General features: G+C 48.3%; 1 protein-coding gene across 6 annotated transcripts in view; it reads left to right on the top strand.

The window, feature by feature from the left end:
* Window positions 1-18,838, top strand: part of Rapgef2 (Rap guanine nucleotide exchange factor 2) — a 225,185-nt gene extending 206,347 nt beyond the window's left edge. For 5 of the 6 annotated variants that reach the window (XM_023705753.1, XM_012517899.2, XM_023705755.1 and 2 more), the window contains 13 exons: window positions 423-580; window positions 1,069-1,309; window positions 3,314-3,697; window positions 4,791-5,002; window positions 5,094-5,217; window positions 5,773-5,796; window positions 6,771-6,994; window positions 8,504-8,704; window positions 10,778-10,930; window positions 13,067-13,292; window positions 13,747-14,309; window positions 15,822-16,094; window positions 17,115-18,838. In XM_023705753.1, coding sequence (XP_023561521.1) covers window positions 423-580; window positions 1,069-1,309; window positions 3,314-3,697; window positions 4,791-5,002; window positions 5,094-5,217; window positions 5,773-5,796; window positions 6,771-6,994; window positions 8,504-8,704; window positions 10,778-10,930; window positions 13,067-13,292; window positions 13,747-14,309; window positions 15,822-16,094; window positions 17,115-17,140 — 2,809 coding nt within the window. In that variant the 3' untranslated portion in view covers window positions 17,141-18,838. The remainder of the gene's footprint in view (window positions 1-422; window positions 581-1,068; window positions 1,310-3,313; window positions 3,698-4,790; window positions 5,003-5,093; window positions 5,218-5,772; window positions 5,797-6,770; window positions 6,995-8,503; window positions 8,705-10,777; window positions 10,931-13,066; window positions 13,293-13,746; window positions 14,310-15,821; window positions 16,095-17,114) is intronic. The other variant, XM_023705754.1, reaches the window with a different exon arrangement.
* The last annotated feature ends 4,244 nt before the right edge of the window (window positions 18,839-23,082 follow it).

Genomic DNA, 23,082 nt, shown 5'->3' on the forward strand with positions numbered 1-23,082 from the left:
GTGGTTTGGACTTTCCCTTTCTATTCATTTTACTGAGCTTTATCAGTTCTTAGGGCTTGGCTCATGAAATAGTATATCCTTCTGATGAAAGAGCATCGAGTGAGTGAGTATATACTTTGCAATGTGCTTTTGCTTAAATCCGTTTCCATCAGAAACTGAAGATCATATTTCCTTCAGTGTATTTTTATACTGAAAAACTCCATATAGTGCTTGTGGCTTGTCTACTTAGAAAGACAGGTATTAGCGAAACGCGTGGTACACTCAGGAAAGATCAGAGTGGGTTGGATACACTTCAGCAGTAGTGACTTCTGCAATTTTTAACCAAATTTATTAGTGTCATTTTTTATATTAATTGAGTGCTGAATGACTATGACCCGTAATGTTGTAACTTGCTGATAGTTTTCTGGTTTCTCTCTGTGCAGTGATATTGGGATTGGTCAGTCCCAAGATGACAGCATAGTGGGGCTGCGGCAGACAAAGCACATCCCAACTGCCTTGCCTGTCAGTGGGACCTTGTCATCCAGCAACCCTGACCTGCTGCAGTCACATCATCGCATTCTGGACTTCAGTGCCACTCCTGGTGAGTGTGCCATGCTTCTTTCTGTCTGTAACGTAACAGCGATACCACATGCGTGTCTCAGTTGGTACAGATTGTATCAGATGCTAAAATTCAGATGGATCATAATTCCAAATCATCACAACCAGTTGTCGTATCCTGTGGAGTGTTTTGATACAGCCGTGGGCATGTTAAGTTCTCTATACTTGTTTCTGTTTTGACACAATAAAGATAGCACATACCTTCCTGTTACTGCAAAGTCATGTCACATAAATAAGAGTAGAAGGCATAGATTACATTTTGTATGCTGAAGATTAGGGTTCACGTTCTCTTTCTTTGGCACCCAGGTGATCATCTTATGCTTGTGCCATTTGGCAGCGGAGCAGTAGTGCAGTGTGGTGACAGCTTCCTGTCACTGTTAGGGAGGCTCTTCTCAGATTACTTCACTTAATCGCAGTCCCAGGTATTGAAGGCATTGCACCTAATTCCATGTGGCTTTTTTTTTCCTGCAGACTTGCCAGATCAAGTGCTGAGGGTATTTAAGGCTGACCAGCAAAGCCGATACATCATGATCAGTAAGGACACCACGGCGAAGGAAGTGGTCATCCAGGCCATCAGGGAGTTTGCCATCACTGCCACCCCAGATCAGTATTCCCTCTGTGAGGTCTCTGTCACCCCCGAAGGCGTCATCAAACAAAGACGGCTTCCAGATCAGCTGTCCAAACTTGCTGACAGAATACAACTGAGTGGAAGGTACACGCTGTCTACCTGCAGCACAGCAGAGGGGTTTTAAATGGCTGAAAGCCCTAACTAGTGTGTGTGTGTGTGTGTGTGTGTGTGTGTGTGTGTGTGTCCCATCATTCCTGATTCAGGGTCAGTGAGCACGGGTGGGCTGCTGAGCCCTGTCACTGACAGCGGACAAAGCACCACTGACTTCTCACTGAGCAAGCCTGGGCATGAGTGTGCACAGTGCTGCATGCTGCCTCGAGGAGCTGGGCCAGGTAGAGATACCGGCCTGCAGCTCCTGTGGTATGGGGCACTGGAAAATGCTTCCCAACCCAGACTTCAACACCTGCAGAGCGTGGGCCTGTCACACATGCTTGTAAGCATCTCTGTCACACTGCTCTGGTTGTGTCATTCCTGTCAGTGATACTCCCATTGATAGGGGTATGTAATTTGTCCTTAAACCACAGATAATTAAAAGTTGAAAAAACACTTACGTTTTGGCTCTTACGTAATGATTGGATTCTGTACTACATGAAAAGTAGTTCCAAAGATACCTTTTTAAAAATTGCCTCGTTTTATGGGATGTTCCATTGCATGTGACTTTTTCATATAATAGATCTAAACTAATTGAATTTATTCAAAATGTGTTTCCTTGCTGTCAGCTGTAATCTTTCTGCTTTTAGTTCCACCCCTAGTGCTAGCAGTTTCATTTTTTTATAGGATTTTCTCAGTTCTCATCTGAATATACGTTGATAACTGTAGTCAGTGATATAGTTCTGTAGTTCCTGAGCTGCAGATTCATGGTTTACGCTCAGTATGCTGGGAAATTACAGATGACCCTTGTCTGGACTTTCTGAGTAATCAGAGTGTGGACATCATGACGCCTACGAGCACTGAGGGCCGAGATACGGGTCCTCTGTCAGAGGTCTCGTGAATCATGAAACAGAGCAGCTCAGTGGGACCCTGTGCTCGTTCCCCTTTCTCATATATGGGCTTTCACTTGAGACAGAGAATCTGTTCTCCAAGAAAGAGAGCAAGGAAGAAAATCGCAGAACAAACATCTGATGCAGTTTCCAGCAGATTGCTTAAGTAAAAAAAGATGGCCCAGCTCTGAGATCTGTTCCACGTTAGGGTCCAGCCTTCTAACTGACAGGGATATGCTTGCTCTGCTGTCCTGTGGGACTTTCATGAAGAGCCATGTATTTAAGAATTCGAATCTGTTTTAGGATTCTTTCATAGCATCCAACAGAAGAAACAGCTTATAGGTTTCTTGACCCTTTGAGTAAGTAGTGGCTCCGAAATGGTCTTGGTGGAACCACCCGTGTTCTCTCCCTCTCTTCACTTGGTCTGCTGCCTTCTCTAGGGCCCTTGCCCTTGTTTACATTCAGAAATGGCTTTCTTGGGGCTGGGGAGTTGGCTCAGTGGAATAAGTGCTTCCCTGGCAGGTGCAAGGGCCTGAGTTCAATCCCTGGTTCCGCCAAAAAAAGAAAATAGCTTTCTTGAACTGGGGAGATAGCTCAGTGATCTGAGCACATGCTTGGCAAGCACAAAGACCCAAGTTTGATCCCAGGTACCACATGCCATGCTGGCTGTTTTGGGCATAGTAGGGAGACTGTAATCCCTATAATCCCAGCACCACCTGTAATCCCAGCACTGGGGAGGCTGAGACAGGAGGATCATCATAGTCTGAGTGTAAAGAGACCTTCTACCAAATAAATATAGGTTTCTTTCATCATCTTTAATAATTATAGCTGGTACAAAATAAATTTCTTTTTAAAAAATTTGTTTAAAGAATAAAAAAACATAAACAATATAGAATTCCACTAAACAAAGAAATTTCATGAACTTTTCCCATCTCCCTCCTCTGTTCTCTCTGGGCGCTCTGAGATCTGGTGCCCAGGGCAGCACTGCCCAACTTGATTGAAAAGAAATGTATTGCTGTTTGATTCCAGCTTCTTTCATCAGAGCTGGGATGTTATGGGCTGCTGGGCAGGCTGTACGCCTGACACCTTCCTGTTTTTCTGGAAACAGGTATTATCTGAAAAACAACATGGAAACAGAGACTCTGTGCTCCGATGAGGACGCGCAGGAGCTGCTGCGCGAGAGCCAGATCTCCCTGCTGCAGCTCAGCACCGTGGAGGTCTCCGCGCAGCTCTCCGTGCGCAACTTCGAGCTCTTCCGGAACATCGAGCCCACGGAGTACATAGATGATTTGTTTAGGCTAAGGTCGAAAACCAGCTGCGCCAACCTGAAGAGGTTTGAGGACGTCATTAACCAGGAAACGTTTTGGGTAGCCTCCGAGATTCTTCGAGAGACAAACCAGCTGAAGAGGATGAAGATCATTAAGCATTTCATCAAGATAGCGCTGCACTGCAGGGAATGCAAGAACTTCAACTCCATGTTTGCGATCATCAGGTGAGAGTGTCTTTCAGTGGCATTCAGGAAGGCCGCAGAGCACGGAGCTGGTAGCTGACTCACTCTTGGCAGTGCCGCAGCTCAGCCCAGGCCGACACGTGCAAGCCTGTAATTGATTCAAAACAGTCATTGTTTTCTCCAGTACTTACTGCTTAATTTAAAATCTTCCGTGTGCTGCTGGGGAGTCGTGAGTCTACATCTACCACTTCTCTTTTTAAAGAATTCCTGAACTTAAGTTTATTTTTCCATAAAATAATAATACCCCAAAGCATTATCAAGAACATTAAATGACACAATGCATGTGAAGTTCCACCAGTTAGCACAAGGCAGATGCCCAATAAATGTTAACTTTTGTCCCGTTAAGTGCTTAGAGTGGGCCCAAAAGAAAATACAGATGGAAGCAATGAGTTAGGCTACAGTTGAAGGCAGTGAATTATTAATCACCTTTTCTGTCTAGTGTACTGTTCTCTCGGGACCACCGTGGCGTATGTTTATTTTGATGCTCTGCAGTCCTTGCCAGTCCACTTCATCGGATGCCTACTCTGGCCCAAGTGGCTCTGTGTACGCAGAGAGCACAGGATTTCCACAGCAGTCTTGCTGGCACGGTGGTAGTCATCTTTCTGCTCTGATAGGAACACCCGAGATAATGAAGAGTGATTTTGCAGGCGTCCGTCTTCCTGCTTGGGCCTTGGGCGAGGCAGCGCAGCATTGTGCAGACACATAGTGGAGCACAGCTGTTCCCCTCAGGGCTGGGACTCAGTTAAGACTAGGTGGGTCCCCGCTGTGCGGTGGCATGCTTCCTGCGACCTGAACCTGAGACTCCCCCTCGCCAGTCCCTGCCTTTTACAGTGTTCGCCCACAGCCTCAGGTCACTTCACAGGCTGGGCCTTTGAAGGAGATCCAGACCGTAGGAGACAGGACGCAGGCCAGGGTGGTATGACAGGAAGCAGAGCAAGCCCGGGGCCTGCGCCCTGACCCACTTGTGCCTGTTGTTCTTCTTACCCAGGGTCACTGGGACGTTTCCTCCACACTCTTCTCAGTATTCACACTGAAGGGCTCATGTAACTGATCCCACTTTCCTTTTCTCTGTCAGTGGCCTGAACCTGGCACCAGTGGCAAGACTTCGGACTACCTGGGAAAAACTTCCCAATAAATATGAAAAGCTGTTTCAGGATCTCCAAGACCTGTTTGATCCTTCCAGAAACATGGCAAAATACCGCAACGTCCTCAACAGTCAGAACCTGCAGCCTCCCATCATCCCCCTATTCCCAGTCATCAAGAAGGACCTCACATTTCTGCACGAGGGTAGGATGATTATGAGGTTTCTGCCTGTACATCTAGCAGACATGTGGCCCAGAGCCAGCTGATTTCCTTTTTCTCATCTGCTGAATTGCAGGGAATGACTCAAAAGTAGATGGGCTGGTCAACTTCGAAAAGCTCAGGATGATTGCCAAGGAAATCCGTCACGTCGGCCGAATGGCTTCAGTAAACATGGACCCAGCGCTCATGTTCAGGACTCGGTGAGTGGAGCCACTCGTGGTTCCTGAGGGACTAGAGAGGTCACCTTAAAGCTTCCCTTCAGGGAGATAGATTGTAGCGGGTGTGTTTGCCGTATGGCAGAAATCACTTTTGAATCACCATTGATCTTCACCATGAAGTAAATGCTTATTAGCATGAAGCACACTTTGACTATGTAAGAGCAGTCTGTCCTCCAGAGAGTTTTTACCTAGCCTGAGTCACAAGTGTTTGTGATTGTTCCTGAGGACTTTGACCTGTAGAGTCATAACCCAAAGTGGTTGTTTAAACTAAAATTTGCAGATGCCCCAAACAGTACTGTCTCTGTGTCCACATGCTTCATTCAGTAAAGGAGACAAGCCTAGTCTGTCTTCTTCTAGAACAGAAAAATTTACATTTTCTTTAGCCAGAACAAATGCTTCTAGGAAAGTGGTGGTTGGTTGAATGTTTGTGGGCTGCTAGGACTGCTTGCCCTGAAGTCCAGGCCTTTCTTTCTGAGCTTGTGACCTTTCTGTCTTTCTCTATACCCATGCTCCAACCTCCTCGGCTCTCACTTACAGGAAGAAGAAGTGGCGCAGTCTGGGGTAAGTGGCGCAGAGCTCAGCCCACACTCCGCTCAGGCTCGCTTAGCCCGTTGCATCGTTCTCTTCCCTTACTCTCTTCTGGCGCTTTGCAGTTTCAACTTATGCTCTCTAGCTGAGTTTCTGTTGGCAAACTGACTTCAGTGTCATCTGTGAGGCTTCTGAAGTCATGAACCGCCAGAGCTGTGAAATGATTGATGACTATCCTGGGGAACTGTAGACCAGGCATATTTCTGAGGTCCAAGAAAGATTTTATTTTCGTATGATTTGTGTGTCTTGGAAATGAGAAAAGCCTCGAATGGGCGGCGGGGGTGGGGGGATTAGAAGGAAAGCCTGTGCAGTTCAGTAGGATTGCACAGATACTGGAAGTCAATACTGTAAATATAGAAGGGGCCCCAAATGTTAAGGCCAGATTTTTACAGCTCAACTAACTACTGTTTCATTCTGTATAAACCAATTCTTGTTAAAAACAATTCTTAACAATTTATGCGCTAAGTAGTTTCCATATACAGATGTTTATTTTGCATGACTGTAGTATTAACAGATTGACCATATACCTAAAATCTTACCACATTCTACTCAAGGAATAAGAAACTAATTGGGAGCAATGTAGCTACTTTACTTAAATCTGTACAAAACATATCAAAGAGAATGTAACATCGTGAAGCTGAAATGACTAGAGCTATGTAGTCTTGCATGAGCTTTTTATATGATTATTGTTTGCTGGCTTCTATAAGAATGCTCTGAAGAGATGAGAGCAAAATTTCTTAGTTGGAACAGAACCAGTACCAAATTTAAGTGTTTCCATATGTGTTATGGATAGCTCTTTTTTAACCGCAGATTTTTGAGTCTGTAGTACCGTCTTCCTTTCAATGGTGTGCTTACTGAAATGGCGCATGCGGCCTTTCGAGTGTAGACTGGCAGCCTTCGCGGTCACCGTGCCAGAGTGAGTTGCCTGTCCTTCCTCCCCCCTGCAGGTCTCTCAGCCAGGGAAGTGCCAGTGCAGCAGTGCTCGACGTTGCCCAGACGGGCGGGCACAAAAAGCGGGTGCGCCGCAGCTCCTTCCTGAATGCCAAGAAGCTCTACGAGGACGCCCAGATGGCTCGCAAGGTGAAGCAGTATCTGTCCAGCCTGGAGCTCGAGATGGACGAGGAGAGCCTGCAGACACTGTCGCTGCAGTGCGAGCCAGCAGCCAGCACGCGTGAGTGCTCCCGGGGGCTGCGGGCCCGTAGGCACAGTGGCCCTGGGTAGAGCTGTGCGCTGCTACTGCAGGGCCAGCCGCAGTCTGGAGGTGGAACAGCGGCCTCACCGGCCAGGCCCTCATTTCAGCCAGGTCAGTGTGCAGGAGGATGCCGTGAGCGCCTTCGGCCGCCTTCGGCCGCCTTTGGTCTCACCCCAGCCCAGTCAATACCCAGGCCCTGTTCGCAGCCTTTTAATTCTAACCAGACCCCTCACTAGGCAGGTGCGTGCAGTCGGGAGGCTGAGGCGGGAGGATGTCTGCCTGAGCGCAGGCATTCGGGACAGTCAGGCAGCGCAGTGAGCCCTGGGTCTTGGAAACGTCAAGGGTGGGCCTGGGGTGGAGTGTAGAGTGTCTGCCTGGCTCAGTCCCTAGCACCACAAGTGAAACTGAAAGCTAATAAGAAATCCAGCAACTTGCAGCTGTCCCATGGGCATCACTGGGCAGTGCTGGCTGGGAAATGGTGAGTTTTCTGAGGAGCCCAGGAGGAAAGTGGCCCGGGACAGTGCAGGTGGGCAAGAACTGGTGCTGGGCAGGGTCGTTGGAGCTCAGGGCCTTCGTCCCTCACTAGTGTGGCCTAGGGAAGCCACCTGGGTCCTAGTTCTTAGCCTGAGTGCACGAGCCTGGGCAAGTACACATCACAGAGTTGTGGGGGATTAAGGCTCTTTGCGGAGAATATTTAGTTGTCCCGTGGAGTTACGTAGTGACACATTTGGTGTAAGCTGTCGCCGTGGCTGGTGCTCGCCCAACCAGGTAACCCCCATGGGACGCTGATAGAGTGCAGTGAATAGCATTAAGTTAGCCTCTAGCAGGTGCATGCTGGTGCTTCAGAGACCACGTTAGAGAAATAGGTCCTCACGATGCTCCTTCTGTAGTTCTTAGAATGTTTGCTTTTTATATGTATTCATGTGACATTGAATCACCCATATTTTCTGTTTGTTTTTTGGTGGCACTGGAGCTGGAACTCAGGACCTTTTACTGACCAAGCAGGCACTTACGCCACTGAGCTATATCCCCAGCCTTCTGTTATTTTTGATTTGATGTTTAACAGTATAATCATCATTTAAGATTACTAAATTGATAAATATCTTTATCCTGCCTTGCTTCTTGTATTTTCTGTAACAAAGGTTTTCCTCCCAGTTTCTTTCTTTTATCTCTTTTTGTTTCTGTTTTTGTTTTTGTCTTGTGAGACAGGACATCACTGTCTAGTCCAGGCTAGCCTTGAACTGAGTATGTAACCCAGGCTGGTCTCAAACTCTCTGTGATCCTCCTGCCTCAGCCTTCCCAGTGCTGGGCTTATAGGTATGTGCCACCACGCCTGGCAGTTTCTGTCTTTTATAAGGCAACAGGAAAAAAGATGTATATTACAGTATTCTCTGCGTAGAAAATGCTTGTGTGCTCCTAAAATTACCTCCTACATAACTCCAAACATCTTAAACTCTTTATTGTGTTTTCAAACCTAACATTTCACAGTGCCTAAGAATCCTGGTGACAAAAAGCCTGTGAAGTCTGAGACCTCCCCTGTGGCACCGAGGGCAGGGTCACAGCAGAAAGCACAGCCGCAGCAACCGCTGCCACCACCCACGCAGAAGGTCAGCCAGGGCCTGCAGGTGCCTGCCGTGTCCCTGTACCCTTCCCGGAAGAAGGTGCCCGTCAAGGATCTCCCGCCCTTTGGTGAGCGCTGCCACAGCTCTGCTCCTGAGAACAGGGGAAGAGGTCTATCCTGGGTACCTTGGTCCAGTATCCTTGAGTTGCTCTGTTATTTTTGCCTGATAAAACTATTCAGCAAGCTAAACTCTGCTTTTGCCAGCTGGAGGGGCTATGTGCAGATAAATAATAGCTCATTTATTTACACTCATTTGTCACAGCTAGGTGAGAGAGAAAAATGGAGAGGTTTTTGGTTCCCTAACTTAATGTTTACAAATATAGAGGTTACTTTTTTATATACATTGTTTAATTTGTTTTCAGTGTGTTGCAGAAGCGAACGGAGAGTATTTTTAAGTTAAATGTGCTATCTAGTGGTGACTTTTAATTGTAGCGGTGCTGGGGCTCGAAGCCAGAGCCTCGCCAGTGCTCAGCGTGGGCACAGCTCTTGCTGGTGTGGCCACGGGCTCTGTAGGCCCAAGCAGTAGAAACACAGACGGAGCCTGCCTATAACTGAAATCACGGCTTATCTAGTTCATTCTCCTAATGTAAAATGTACTGATATTTTTCTGCCTATAAGTGGAGAAAATAATGTTAACAAAAGTGAAGAATTTGTTTTAGAAAGTACAGCAGAGTTTGTCTGCTCACCATGGCCATTGTGGCAGGGCTCCTGCCTCTCCTGGGCCTTGCTTTTGTCCATCCTCAGAGTCTGGCCAGCTTATGTGACATGCATGGGGGGAGTGTGAGCATGGTGCCCCTCTGCCTGGCAGTGACACTGTGATTTCTGGTCACTGGGCTGGGCCCGGCCCAAGGCCAGGACCCTGGCGCACCTGCACTCTGTGTGGAGGGTTGCCCATCACACTGCAGCCAAGAAATGGGCTGTCACCGCACGCACGCATGCAGGAGATGCAGGCACACCTGAGGGTCGAGTGCCTGCAGCACCGACTGACCGGAGCACAGGGCCCTTTCGAAGCCTCGAGTGATTTCTGGCCCCACCCGCTCCTGCATGACAGCCGTCCCGAGGCACACAGCTGAAGGGCCTGGCACAGTCTTCCAAGGCTTAGTGTTTTCACACTTCCTGCATTATTTGAGAGACAGTGCTTTCTGAATCTGTGTAGTGCTAGTCTTAGAAGGAGGCTGTTTGAAAACCAAAGTCATTCATGTAGCTTTAGTGTAGTTGGTATTTGCACACACCTTATGGCTGTTCGTATTTTGTCATGTGAAATACAGCTTTTTCCCAAAAGACACTGTTGGGGGCCGGGGAGATGGCTCAGTGGAATAAGCGCTTCCCTGGCAAGCACAAGGGCCTGAGTTCAATCCCTGGTTCCACCAAAAAAAACCCCAAAAGATACTGTTAAAACAGCATCAGACCACTTGCATGAGGTGGGCTGCTAGCGTAAGTTGAGATACTTTCAGGCTGTCACTGCTTTCCAGAAATCTCTGTTCTTAAGCTCTCAGGGAGTTGAGAATGCCTCGGAGTAATGTGAGTTGCTATGTAGTGTTCTCACTCCTGCAGAATAGCTGGGGGTCGTCTCATGTGCTGTGAGCCCTCACCTGCCTGGACCTCCACACCTCCTGAAGACCCCCCCCCCAGCCTCTCACATTTCTCCTGCCTTGTTTGTCTGTTTACTTGATCACATGTTACGAACAAGCAGCCCCTTGGTGCCCTTGACTGTCTTTCCTAACTGGCTCCTATACCTCCGGGCCCTTTACTTTTTCCCTAGCATTCCCCTTTCCCCAGAGTTAACTGCCCAATAATAATACCTGCTTCCAACCAATCTTGAGTTCAGGTTACACCATGTAACCCTGAATTCAGATGTTTTCACATTGTCTGTTTTTCTTTGTTGTTGCCAAAACATTGTTAAAATATGGTGACAGGAGGTTTGGAATCTAGAGTAAAACATCAAAAGCTACCTATTTCTAGTCCTCTGGGAGTCAGAAGCCAAAGTAATGTTACTATTTATATTATGAAGAATGTGAAGAACAATAAGTTATAAATACATAGAAATGGTGAAACAATAAATCTTAACATAGTTTTTTAGTCATTACTATTTCTTCTGGGTCTTAAAAATACACATGTAACTTGTTTGTTTATTTTTATAGGTATAAACTCTCCACAAGCTCTAAAGAAAATCCTCTCCCTGTCTGAGGAAGGGAGTCTGGAACGGCACAAGAAACAAGCTGAAGACACGATATCAAATGCATCCTCACAGCTCTCTTCTCCTCCCACTTCTCCACAGAGCTCGCCCAGGAAAGGTAGGCCACAAATTACGTCTTCCTCTACAGTAACCCGTGTGCAGTTACGTAAGTTCCCACTTAATGTGTAATTTCTAATATTATACTCATTTAAAATGATTTCATGATGTTCAATGGATTTTTTTCCCTCAGCTTATGCATTTGGAAGAATTTTCATGTTTTTAATATTACGAAAGGATAGCATCATACTTAAAACTTACACAGTTTTCTTAAATATCCATTTGCCTTTACTGATCCTAAATGTGCAAAGAATTCTTTTTCTATTAAAATTTGTTCTAAGTAGATGTGATTATATACCTTTATAGACTGAACTTCCCTAGTTTACTTGCCATCGTATTGGCGCAGGTCTTGGTTACCTTTTCCTGGCCGTCCTGATTGTGAGGGGCCTGCATCCCAGCCCCCTCATGTGTTGTGCTCTGCGTACAGAAGCAGCCCCCAGTGCTCCTGTGGCCCTGCCCTGAGTTGTGGTGGCCACCAGCTGTGATGTTATTATCCCTAGCAGAGTCCCAGAGCATTGAACTCCTTACTAGACATCTCTGCCTCTGCCACCACGGCCCTGCCCATCGCTGTTTGAGACGTGGGGCTTCACGCGTGCTGGGGGCATTCCAGGGCCCAGGTAGGTGGATCCTGTGGTCAGGTGGCAGTGGTGCTCAGCTGAGGTGTTGTAGCTTGGGGATGTGGACTTAACCAGTTCCTCCTCTTCTCTTGGAAGTGAGAACAGTAATAAGAATAACAGTGTGGTGTGGACCCCTGGGATAGGTGGTGCTTTGAGCACCACACCTGGGCAGCGGGCGAGAGGAGTTAGCTCCATAGTGGAGAGATGGTCGACCCTTCCACGTGTCCAGCTCTGCGGCAGAGGACCGCTTGCCTGGAGACAGTTGTCTTGTTTTTGAATGGACTTTTGAGGAAAGGACTTAAATTGCATCTGTCAGGACTTGCAGTATGGTTTATAGATATTTCATACATGAACACGTTGAATCTCATCAAGACCTTGTGTAACTTTTAAAAAATAAACCAGGAATACCAGGTTTCTGAAAGGATGGGAACACTTAAATTGGCGAATTTAGGTACTCTAGATGTATTTTATTTATAGATATTTATTTTGTGATAAACGAAATCTTAAAATTTATATTGTATGTGATTATATTAAATCATTTTTAACTCACATGAGATCCTTAGTAATGTACAACAGGAAAAAAAGAGTGTTGAGAAAGAATATTTGGATTCTTTTTTGTTTCCATTAAAAATGGCCTGGAACCGGGAGTGGAGCCTCTCACCTGCGGTTGGGCTCTTCGGAAGGCCGAGGCCGAGCTCTGTAGTCGGCAGCCGAGCACACAGCTGAGCTGTCCGAAAACAAACAGCACAGTGTTTACAAGAGCTTGGGAGTGCAGCACAGGAGTAGAGTAGCCCTGGCTTCAGTCCCCAGTACTACACACGCGCATGCACACACACACACGTACGTATGTATGTATGTATGTATGTATTTCCAGGTGAATTGTTACATGCCCTACTTTTTGATTCTAAAAATTAAAAACAAGATCACTCACTTCACAGTTTAAAAGAGTACTTGTGTACTCTTGCTGGTGTCGGTGTGCACACCCACACTTACATTACAGTCCCAGTGCTCAGGTGGCCAAGGCAGGAGGGTCACTGCAAGCAGGAGGCCGGCCTGGAATACGTATACCCTGTCTCAAAGAACAATAACAGAAGCAAAGAAAAAATAAGTGTCTGCTCTTTAATCCTTGTGCGTTGGCTTTGCGCTTGTGGGGCCGGGCCGGGCCGGGCCGGGCCGGGCCGCGGCCGATGCACAGGTGCTCTTGCTGCTGAGCCGCGCCCTCAGCAGGGTTTCTTTATGAACCAGGTGCTGTAGCAGTGTGGCTGCTAGCAGCCCACAGAAGCCAGGATTAGCCAAGCAGTGCCATCTTCTTAGCATGCCTTTATATGTATTTCTTTTCATTCCCTCACCACAGAGTAAGGAGATTACACTTCATTAGAGTAGAAATGTAATCAGTCTTTCAGTCACTGGTCTCTAAGTTAAACAGAATCCCACCTGTGTGGCTTCTCCCTGGTGGCCTTGGGTCGGTGCGTTGCCCAGAGCATCTCCATGCTCAGGCACCTGTGTTCCTCCCTGTGCAGGTTACACTCTGGCTCCCAGCGGCACTGTGGATAACTTCTCAGATTCTGGGCACAGCGAGATCTCATCACGGTCTAGCATCGTCAGCAACTCTTCCTTGGACTCTGTGCCCGTCTCCTTGCGTGACGAGCGGCGGCAGAGGCACTCCGTGAGCATCGTAGAGAGTGGCCTGGGCGCCGGCAGGATGGAGCGGCGGGCCACGCTTGAGCCGGACCAGCACAGCCTGGGGTGGGTGGCCCGCCCGCCCGCCCGCCTGCCTGCGTGGTGGTTGTGGTCCACTTCTGTTGAGTTTCTTGTTCTCTGGGCATGGTCGCTATGTCAGTTGTGCTCAGTGTCAGTGCCACATGGCTGTCATGAGTCAGGTTTGTTGTTTGTGGCGCAGTTGTTCTGTGCTGAGGCCAAGGGCCGTAGGCTGTGTCCCTGGCCCTGCTCAGATGTCAGACTGCACTGAGCCATCCTTCACCTCCGAGGGACACTGTCCCTTTCTTTTAAGTGACTCTTTTCCCTGTGTCTGTCCTCTAGTACGCACTGACTGAGTCTCAGAGCAGACACAGCACTGCCTTGGTTATGGGGGGCTCAAGGTAGCGCCTCCTCTCTGAGGTGGGACAGGGAGCTGCCTTTCTGGGAATGAAGGCTTTTAACCGTCATGCCCTTTTTTCTTCATCATCCTCTGGCTGTGTAGGTCCTATGCGCCCATGACTGAGAGCCGGGGCTTGTATGCCACCGCAACCGTCATTTCCTCTCCAAGTGCCGAGGAGCTCTCCCAGGACCAGGGCGACCGTGCGTCCCTGGACGCCGCTGACAGTGGCCGCGGGAGCTGGACATCATGCTCCAGTGGCTCCCACGACAACATCCAGACCATCCAGCACCAGAGGAGCTGGGAGACACTGCCGCTCGGGCACACGCACTTCGATTACTCTGGGGACGCTGCGGGGCTGTGGGCTGCCAGTGGCCACGTGGACCCCATGATGTTTTCTGAGCACAGCATGAAGTATAGCAGGCAGAATCAAAGTAGAGAGAGTCTTGACCAAGCCCAGTCCCGGGCCAGCTGGGCCTCTCCCACAGGCTACTGGGGAGAAGACTCGGAGGGCGACACAGGCACAATCAAGCGAAGGGGTGGAAAGGATGTTTCCCTGGAGGCCGAGAGCAGTGGCCTGGCATCTGTGCCAGTGTTGGAGGAACCCAAGCCCGGCCCCACTCCCGCACATGTGGCGGCTGCCTCGAGTGCTGCCAAGGGGCTGGTTGGTGAGTCTAGAGACCAGGTTGGGCTGGAGCGTCTTATCCTAGAGTGGGATGTGTGCGTGTGTGTGTTCATGCTCATGTGCACGCATGTGTACACTCTCATGTGGTGTCCACTGTTGTCTGGAGTGTTCAGCTCGGTGGAGGGCTGGGGACTTTGGAGTGACAGTGGGTGTGAGCCCAGGCTCTGTGGTCCAGTGCAGTGCAGCAGTGACACGTGGGTGAGCGTCAGCGCTCAGGGCCCCTGGGTCACTGGAGGCATTTCCCAATCTGGGTATTTTTTTTTTCCTTTGCAATCTGCAAAAAACCAGGATGGATTCCCACGCTTCACAGAGGAAGTATTTTCCTTTCACTGAAACTGAGCTATTTATTTCTTTTGTTCTCTTGATTTATATTTGGAGCTTTATCCTTTGCATGTGGAACATCTTCATTGACAGCCCTCTGCAGACACCTCTGTGTGTAGAGCAGACTGCCAAGCTCGTGCAGGAGAGCAGCAGGTTTTTGTGTCAGGTGGGTGGGGTTGTCTCTGGCTTTATGACACCAGACAGAGCACAGAACCCTGCCTGTTACCACCTGTCAGCATTCCTAGGCTCCTCTAAGTCACTGGATATGAGCCTGGGCGTGCACTGCCCGGGCTGCCCAGCAGCGAGGACCCGGCACCCGACTGAGGCCCTGAGTCCCAGAGCCGTGGAAGCACACATGTCCTGGGGTGTTTGACATCTCTAATGGCAATGTGAGAGCAGAAGGTGTAGAAGGAGAGCTTCTGAAATACCCTTTTGTTAGTGGGGAGTGACAGGCACTACTCTTATTAATGGAGGAATTAGGGTTGGTTTGGTTCTGGTTCTGGTTCTGTTTTGTTTTTGAGATAGGGACTCTCCAACCCAGGCTGGTGTGCACTACCAGCCACGCCCTGCAGAGTCCCCAAGTTCCTTTGCAGTGCAATCTGGAGATGTCACAGTTGCTGCCCTTTCTCAGTGAATAAGGAGAGAACAGTGGAAGTTGTATGTAGGTCTGTCACTTTCAAGTGCTTCTGTTAAGATGGAAGATCAGAATTTTTGGTGTGAAGAAAGGATGATGTTTTAGTTCCTAACATAAGAGTCAGCTCAAAAACACAAAAATTTTTCTTTTCCTGCACAAGTTCCATGTAGTTAACATTAGTAAAAGGATGTTCAGAAAAACAAACATCCTACAGTTTGAGTATTAAATTGACTTCAGGGTTATGTGTGCACTGCTTTCCCACATTTCTTTCACTGCCCTGTCTCCCTGGGGCCAGGGAGCTGTGTGCCGGTTCTGGCCACAGTGGGTGGACGTGAAGGTCCAGGTCTGCAGGGCTCACACCTGGCCCCAGGGCAGAAGCCAGCAGGGCTGAGAGTGGGCAGGCGCACAGCCTAGGTCCAAGTGTCGGGGGCAGCAGGGTGAGGCGCTCCTTGCTTGCTGCCTTGCCTCACCTCACCTTACTATGCGGCCTGTGAGCACGGTGCTGCACGGCACTAACCCTTTGCCCGGCTTTCCATGCAGGTCGGAAGGAGGGTCGGTACCGGGAGCCACCGCCCACCCCACCTGGCTACGTGGGCATCCCCATCGCAGACTTTGACGCAGCACCGCACCCAGTGCGCAGGCCCCCCGACTATACCGTGGCGCTGCAGCGCTCACGCATGGTGGCACGGCCCATGGACACCAGCACGGCGCAGGGCAATAGGCCGGGCCCCAGGCCACAGTGGCACAAGCCGGGAGAGGTGGACTCACGCCTGGCAACCCACCAGGCCCAGGCCTTCTCAGCAGAGGAGGATGGTAGGTGTGGGCCTGGATGTTGCAGGCGGGAGCTGCCAGGAGGGTGCATGGGCTGCCAGGAGGTGGTATGCACAGGCCTGCACATTTCTGATTCTTAAGAGTACAGGCCCCAATTTAAGGATAAATATGAAAACCTGCCATGTTTGTGCTGTTCTCAAGAACTTTTTGAGGGCTGGTGAGATGGCTCAGTGGTCTAAAGCACCTACTTAGAACAAGCTTAGCAGAGCACAGGCAACACGGTTCAATCCCCCCGCACCACATGCCAGCCAGCCCCGCCCCCTGGTGGGCTGAGCTGCCCCCCACACACTATAAATAAATAAATTTTAAAAAACCTTTTTGAGCTATAAAACGAATGGCTAGGGTTTCTGTTGCATTAGCACTTTAATCAAGGGACTTTTAGCATTGAAAACTTAATGAAGGTCCATCCGTTCTCGAGAACTTCATTTTGAAGGCAGCGTGGGCTGCACACCGGCCCTGCGCACGAAGCTGCCTTGCTCCTCTCGAGGTGGGTTCTGAGCCGTGCCTGGACTGCCAGGGCTTAGACCTCCTGCCCGGGCCCACCCGCCCGCCACCATGTAAGCCTCCGGCCTTCCTGCAGAGCTGCTGGATTGAACTTGATTGGGAAAGTCCTTTTGGTGTTTTTTTGTTTGTTTTTTTAAGTTTTCAGTTCAACGTTCTTAATTACACAGTCATTCTATAGAAAAGCCAGCCATAACGAGAAAAATGAATTTGTCCTCTGGCACTCCCAGATAACCAGTTTCTGACTCTTCCGTGCACCCTTTTAATGTACGTGGCAGCATTGTACCAACCGGCATGTTCTCCCCTGAATGTATGTACAGCTTCACAGTCGACAGACATAAATTATACTGCACAGTGTATGTATCTGAAAGTGCGTGAGGGTCCAGTTTCAGCTCCTTTGGATTGTTGAGTGTTGCCTAGGAAGACAAGGGCGTTAAGGGAGCCGCGCTCCGCGCAGTGCCAAGGCTCGCTCACGGGTGTCTTTTTCTCTTCCGCGTGCAGAAGATGAGCAGGTGTCCGCTGTGTGAGCCCCCGAAGAGGAGAGGGACTGGAGCGCGCCCTGCGAGCGTGGAGCACGCACCTCCCGCCCGCCCTGAAGCGCACGCGCAGGCTGTCCCCTCCTCCCCTTGCATGTGACATACTGTGAAGAAATCGCCCTGGCACTTTGCAGACGTCGTTGTTCCAGTGCACAGCGCAGGTCTCGCACCCTCTGCGTCCTTCTGGATTCCGAGATCACCTCAGCAGGAGCCGCCCCAGCCGGCCCCAGCCGGCCGCACTGCGCAACGCAGGAAGGGTTTTTAACAGTCTTCCCTGAGATTCTGCTCCCGTCCCACGGCCTCAGCGGACTGCGAGGAAAGCCGGCTCTCGAACTGCTTGGGGCCTGTAACCGCGAGGAGACGGGCGGGGATCCCTTGAGTACAGTGCTTGCCCACCTGTTTACAATGTTGCTTTTTAAAAATCAGTTTAAAGATTGTTCAGAGAGTCAATGTTAGAGCCCTTAATGATCACAGTATTACTTTTGAACCTTACATAGGTTGCCTCTCTGGGTTCCACAGACCCCGGTGCTCAGGCCTTGTGGAGGGGACGGTGGCTGCCCTGGCTCCGCCTGGGTGAGAGGCAGCAGCCGATGAGGGTCGAGCCTGCGCCCGCCTCTCCTCCCCTCCCCACGTGGGCAGGGGCGGTGCCCTACAGTGAATGTCCTGCTCCCCAGAGGCGAGATGGATGGCAACCCCACTTTAAGTTCTATTTCTTTGATATTTGTTTATTTACAGCTTTAGGGGTTTTTTGTTTGTTTTGTCTTTTTAAAGAAACATCTGTAACTGGACAGCGTTGCTGTGAACGCAGCGTGGATGTCGGAGCTAGCCAGCTGTCGATACTGCTCCCTGAGATAGCCTCCCTCTGCTCTAGGCTTGCCACTGGGAGTCTGGGCGCAGTGAGGGAGCACAGCCCCAGTCAGGGCCGCGGCCTGGCCCAGCCGAGCGACCAGGGCGCTCCGCGGCGAAGGCCCGAGTGTAGCGACCGTCTGCTCACAGCTGCTATGAACCCCGAGGACTGAAGGTGACCGCCTCTCCACTTGGGGGGTGTTTTTGCACAGACTCCGGAAAGTGAAGGCTGCCAATCCGAGTAGCGCTCAGATGTGAGGAACTGCTGGTCTTGGGTTTTTCCATTAAATTCAGCTGATCATATTGATCAGTAGATAAACGTAAATAGCTTCAAATTTTAAAAGTCGAATTGCAGTGTTTTTTCACTGTATCAAACAATGTCAGTGCTTTATTTAATAATTCTCTGTATCATGCATTTGTCTACTTATATATTACATTGTCAATTATACATTTGTAATTTTACATGTAATATGCATTATTTGCCAGTTTTATTCTATAGGCTATGGACCTCATGTGCATATAGACGGAAACCTAGCTCTACCACAAGTTGCACAAATGCTATCTAAACATTAAGTAATCGTAGACCCTAGGACTGCTAACCTCAGTTCGCTCTGTGATGTCGAGTGCAGATTGTACAGTTAACTGGTGACTTCCTCATACTTTTGATACTACTTGTACCTGTATGTCTTTTAGAAAGACATTGGTGGAGTCTGTATCCCTTTTGTATTTTTAATACAATAATTGTACATATTGGTTATATTTTTGTTGAAGATGGTAGAAATGTACTATGTTTATGCTTCTACATCCAGTTTGTACAAGCTGGAAAATAAATAAATATAATGTAAAAGCCTTGCCCCTATTCTTAGTGAATGGTGGGTGCTATTATTCCCAACATGATGGGGGCTAGGGAGATGGCTCAGTGGAATACGCGCTTCCCTGGCAAGCATAAGGGCTTGAGTTAAATCCCCAGTTCCGCAAAAAAAAAAAAAAAAAAAAAAAAAGTATACATATATATATATGAATGTGAACCAGCATGGGCCCCATCTTTCTGTGGGTAAGCCATCCTTTTTCTTGTAAACCAAGACTAAGGTGGAATTTCCTAGCGTCACAATTTTCGCAGATTTCTACCTCCAAAACTACTTAACTAGCACCTGCTCCAGAGTGATGTGCCTCCCACCCTGGGCCTACCCTCTACTTTCCTTGAGTATGTAATGTAAATTCTGCCTGATTCAGCCTCTTGACGGGATGGACGGGTGGCCCCTCACCAGCCCTGCGTGCTCACCACTGTCCCTACGCCCTTGCACATGTCCCTCCTGGCCAGCATGACACCTGCGCCACAAAGCGTCCGGCTGCGTTAGCCCTGCGCCTGGACCTCGGAGCTGAGGGTTAGTCTGTGCCCCAAGCACTCAGCCTCAAGTGTTTTGTTGAAAGTGAACTAAAAGTAACATGTTCTGTAACATATTTTGAGATACAGTTTTCATACAGTTTATGAGCCCGAATTCTAGCATTATTCTTGTTTTCTGAGAATACCAACTCTGAGAGTTAATAACTATCCTCTCCTGTGGCTCATTTTTAGGGCAGCTGGCCCAGCCAGGAGCTGCGCTAAAGCCACGACTCTGAAGCCTCCACCCCCTTTAGCTTTCACAAAGTGATTCAAAACAATAGTGCAGGCAGTGGACAGCCTGAAATGTTCATCTCTCCCCCTCTCCCCTGATGTGCTCAGGACCCTTTATTGCCCCTGACCTCGATTAGGATTCTACTCTGAGCACCTGCTTCTTACGGAGCTTTGCTACGGAAACAGCTTGATTTGCTGCTGTTCGGAATTTCTAGGCACGGATTCCCAGACAGAGCCTGCACGTGCAGATCTCCCTGTGTGATTCCCGAGAACCCACCACGCTGGCTGTTGGGGAAGCCTGTTGGGGAGCTTGCCTCTGTGTTTTTGCTCACCTGGATGCTCTGACTTTTTACAAATTCCAAGAGATTAAAAAACACTCTCCTGCCGCTACTACCTAATTCCCACAGTGGTATTCTCTTACTTGTTTTTCTATATGAATTGTCACTGGAATTTTTTTTTTTTTTTGGAAAATTGTGCATCTACTTAATTTGCTTCTTAGCTTGAATTTTGCATGAATTTTAAAACAAAGTGAAGAGGATGATATGTAGTCACTCCATGATCCCCCATTTTCAACAATTGTTAACACATGGCTGATAAGAGAAACAAATCTGAGATGCTCAAAGTTGAATTACAAAGATCAGACTGGAGGGAAGACATGAGCCATCAGCATCTGGGGCAAACACATAGCTGCTCACAGCCCTAACATGACCTGGAACTGTGGCTGGACCCTGGGGGCCACTGAGACACAAAGCCCTGTACTTCCATCCCAGCCTTGGAGGGCCTGCCTGCCCTTGCACACTGTCTCCCTACACTGAGAGTGGCTGAGGCTGGAAGTTGGTCACATGTGCACAGTCAGGCTGCCTCAGTCTTGAAGAAAGAACCCTGCCTGGACAATGTCAGCCATTAGTTGTTAGGCAACCTTGTGTCTTGAGATAACAACTTTGCAAAGGTATAAATGCCCTTGCTGTTGTTGTTTAGGTTCTTCGCCAATCCGAAAAGGAGACCTCCACCTGAACCCAGTTCTTATCTCTTGTCTATATTTTTCTCATTCCTGCATTTCTCCCTGGAGAACACTGAGAGACCAACATGTCCCCATATTTTGGTGCCTGAATAGGACTCCTAGTAAGAGATAAATGGACAGCAGAAAAGCTTCCCAAGTGCATGCAACAAGGGAGGGGAGTGAATTGGTTAGAGCCAGTATTCACTACAGGCATACATTGGTACAGGCATATTAGGTATAAAACTTTGGGAGGTGGCTTATTAGGGCCAGAAATGGGCTCATTAGGGCCAGAGAGATAAATGAGCTTGAAGAGAAGCCAAAAGAGAAAGTTAGATAGAATTACTGATAGTTAGAAATGGAACAAATAGAGTCTCAAGAGTCTCAGAGGTATATGTACGTGGAAGTGGTTTTGGTGGGCTTGATCCCTGTATTTATTCTTCTGGATTGTGGTTAAAAGGGATTTCACGACCACAGAGGATGTGGCTCACAGTTCTGCTTTACAATCAAGTCCTGATCCCATGTGGGACAGGGAGTAGGGCACCACAGTGCTGCAGACAGAGCTTGAACCCTCTGGCCTTGCTCAGTCAAATAAGGCAGGAGAACCCTTCCACCAGAGAAGTGTTTCCCCACACATTTCACTTTACAACACACGATGACTAGATGGGCCACAGGCAGCCATCCCAGCCTTTTCAGCTCAGAGAAATTTTGCTGCATCACAGTTTGGAATTTCTTCCTCTCAGGGAGTAAAGCTCTTTTCTCTATCTCTCCAGCAAATGACACTAAAGCCAGTGGGGAAGGGGAGCTCATGGAGGGTTTTCAACATATCTACACTATTACCAAGTCCCCAGTCATCCAGGACAAGTTATATATCTTCCTGAAAGCTGTACCTTTTAACAACTTGAATTAAAACAAGGTATTGTTACTTATAGCCCTATTCCTCCCTTTACCTTGAGTTTAGTACAAATCCGGTGACAACAGTTTATGGCCTCAAATCATTGGGAAAGGACAGCTAAAGCATGTTTAAATCCAAGAGATTATTTGTTGTGGTGGAAAGGAAATTTCTTGAATGTTGTGCAAATAGGCAACTCCTAATACTGTTCACAACGTAGCCATTACAGAAGATATGCTAATAGGAAAGGTGCCTTTCTACCACAAAAAATCCACTTACCTTTGCATTGCAAGTCGATGAACAAACTAAGGTAGCTGCTACTAGGGCCTGGAGGAAACTTCCTTTAAAGGGTGGGGCATCCCTCAACTTGGCTTCCATTACACAGGGCCCTGACGAACATTTCCAAGATTTTGCAGAAGACTTCCTGCAAGCCAGTGAGAGGATTATAAGTGCTACAGAAGCTAGTAAATTAATAGTTCAACAATTGCCTTTCAAAAATGCAAATAAATGGTGTCAAGAGGCTTTAAAAGCCTACAAAAACAACAGGCTACACTATCTGAGATGATTTGGATGTGCAGTTATTGGTCCCTCATATGCCTGGGGGCTTCCATGGGAGCAGCTATCACTCCATTATTTATCCACAGGCTGGAGGAAAGGAAAAAGGCAAGGCTGTTTGCCTCCATGTGGGGACAGGGGACATTTTGCAGGAAACTGCTCTGCTGCATCAGTAAAGACCACACAGCCATTCTCTGTCTCTTTAACAAAACCTTCCGGTCTCTGTACAAGTGTTGAGGAGGGTACCAGTGGAAAAGTGAATGAAGATCTAAAACTGGTGTGGAAGGCCAACCCTTTCAGGGAAACTTCCATTGGGGCCCAGCTTGGCCCCTTCAAAGAGTGGGGACACCATCCTCAATCACTCCCAGCCCTATACCCCACCACGAAGTGCATCTCTGACCTCTGGTGAGGGGCAACCAACAGTGGAGACTTGAACCTCAGTCCCTCCTCCAGATTCCTATTAATTTCTGAAATGGGGCCCAAAATTATTTTACTGGAGTCTCTGGACCTTTGTCTCAGGGTAGCGTCAGTCTCCTGGTAGGTCACAGAAGTCTTATTTTAAAAAAGTCTCCAGGTTTTACCCAGTATCGGCAATGCCGATTATACAGGGGAAATCAAAGTTATAATTCAATCTACCCAACCGTTGCTCAAATCACCCCGGGCTTTCATATTATTCAATTGGTCATTTTTCCCTTGGCAATAATTGGAAATTTTACAAATAAAGAAAATGGATCTAAGGATTTTTGGATCTTCTGACACCTATTGGGTACAATAGATTAAACAAAATCACCCTGAGATGAAATTGACTATTGAGGTAAAAATATTTAAAGGGCTATTAGACAAAGGTGCAGATATTTCAGTTATTGCCTATCTTAGTTACTTGTCTCTCGTTGCTGGGAAAAATACCCAACATTTGAAATGAGGGAAGGAAAGGTTTATTTAGCTCACAGTTACTGGAGGTTTCAAGACACTGGAGGAGAGGCCCGGGCGCTGCCGTGTCCAGCTGACCTTCTCCACCTCTTTGAGAA

Source organism: Octodon degus, unplaced genomic scaffold (genome assembly GCF_000260255.1).
Source record: "Octodon degus isolate 3935 unplaced genomic scaffold, OctDeg1.0 scaffold00228, whole genome shotgun sequence".
In the NCBI taxonomy this organism is placed as follows: domain Eukaryota; kingdom Metazoa; phylum Chordata; class Mammalia; order Rodentia; family Octodontidae; genus Octodon; species Octodon degus.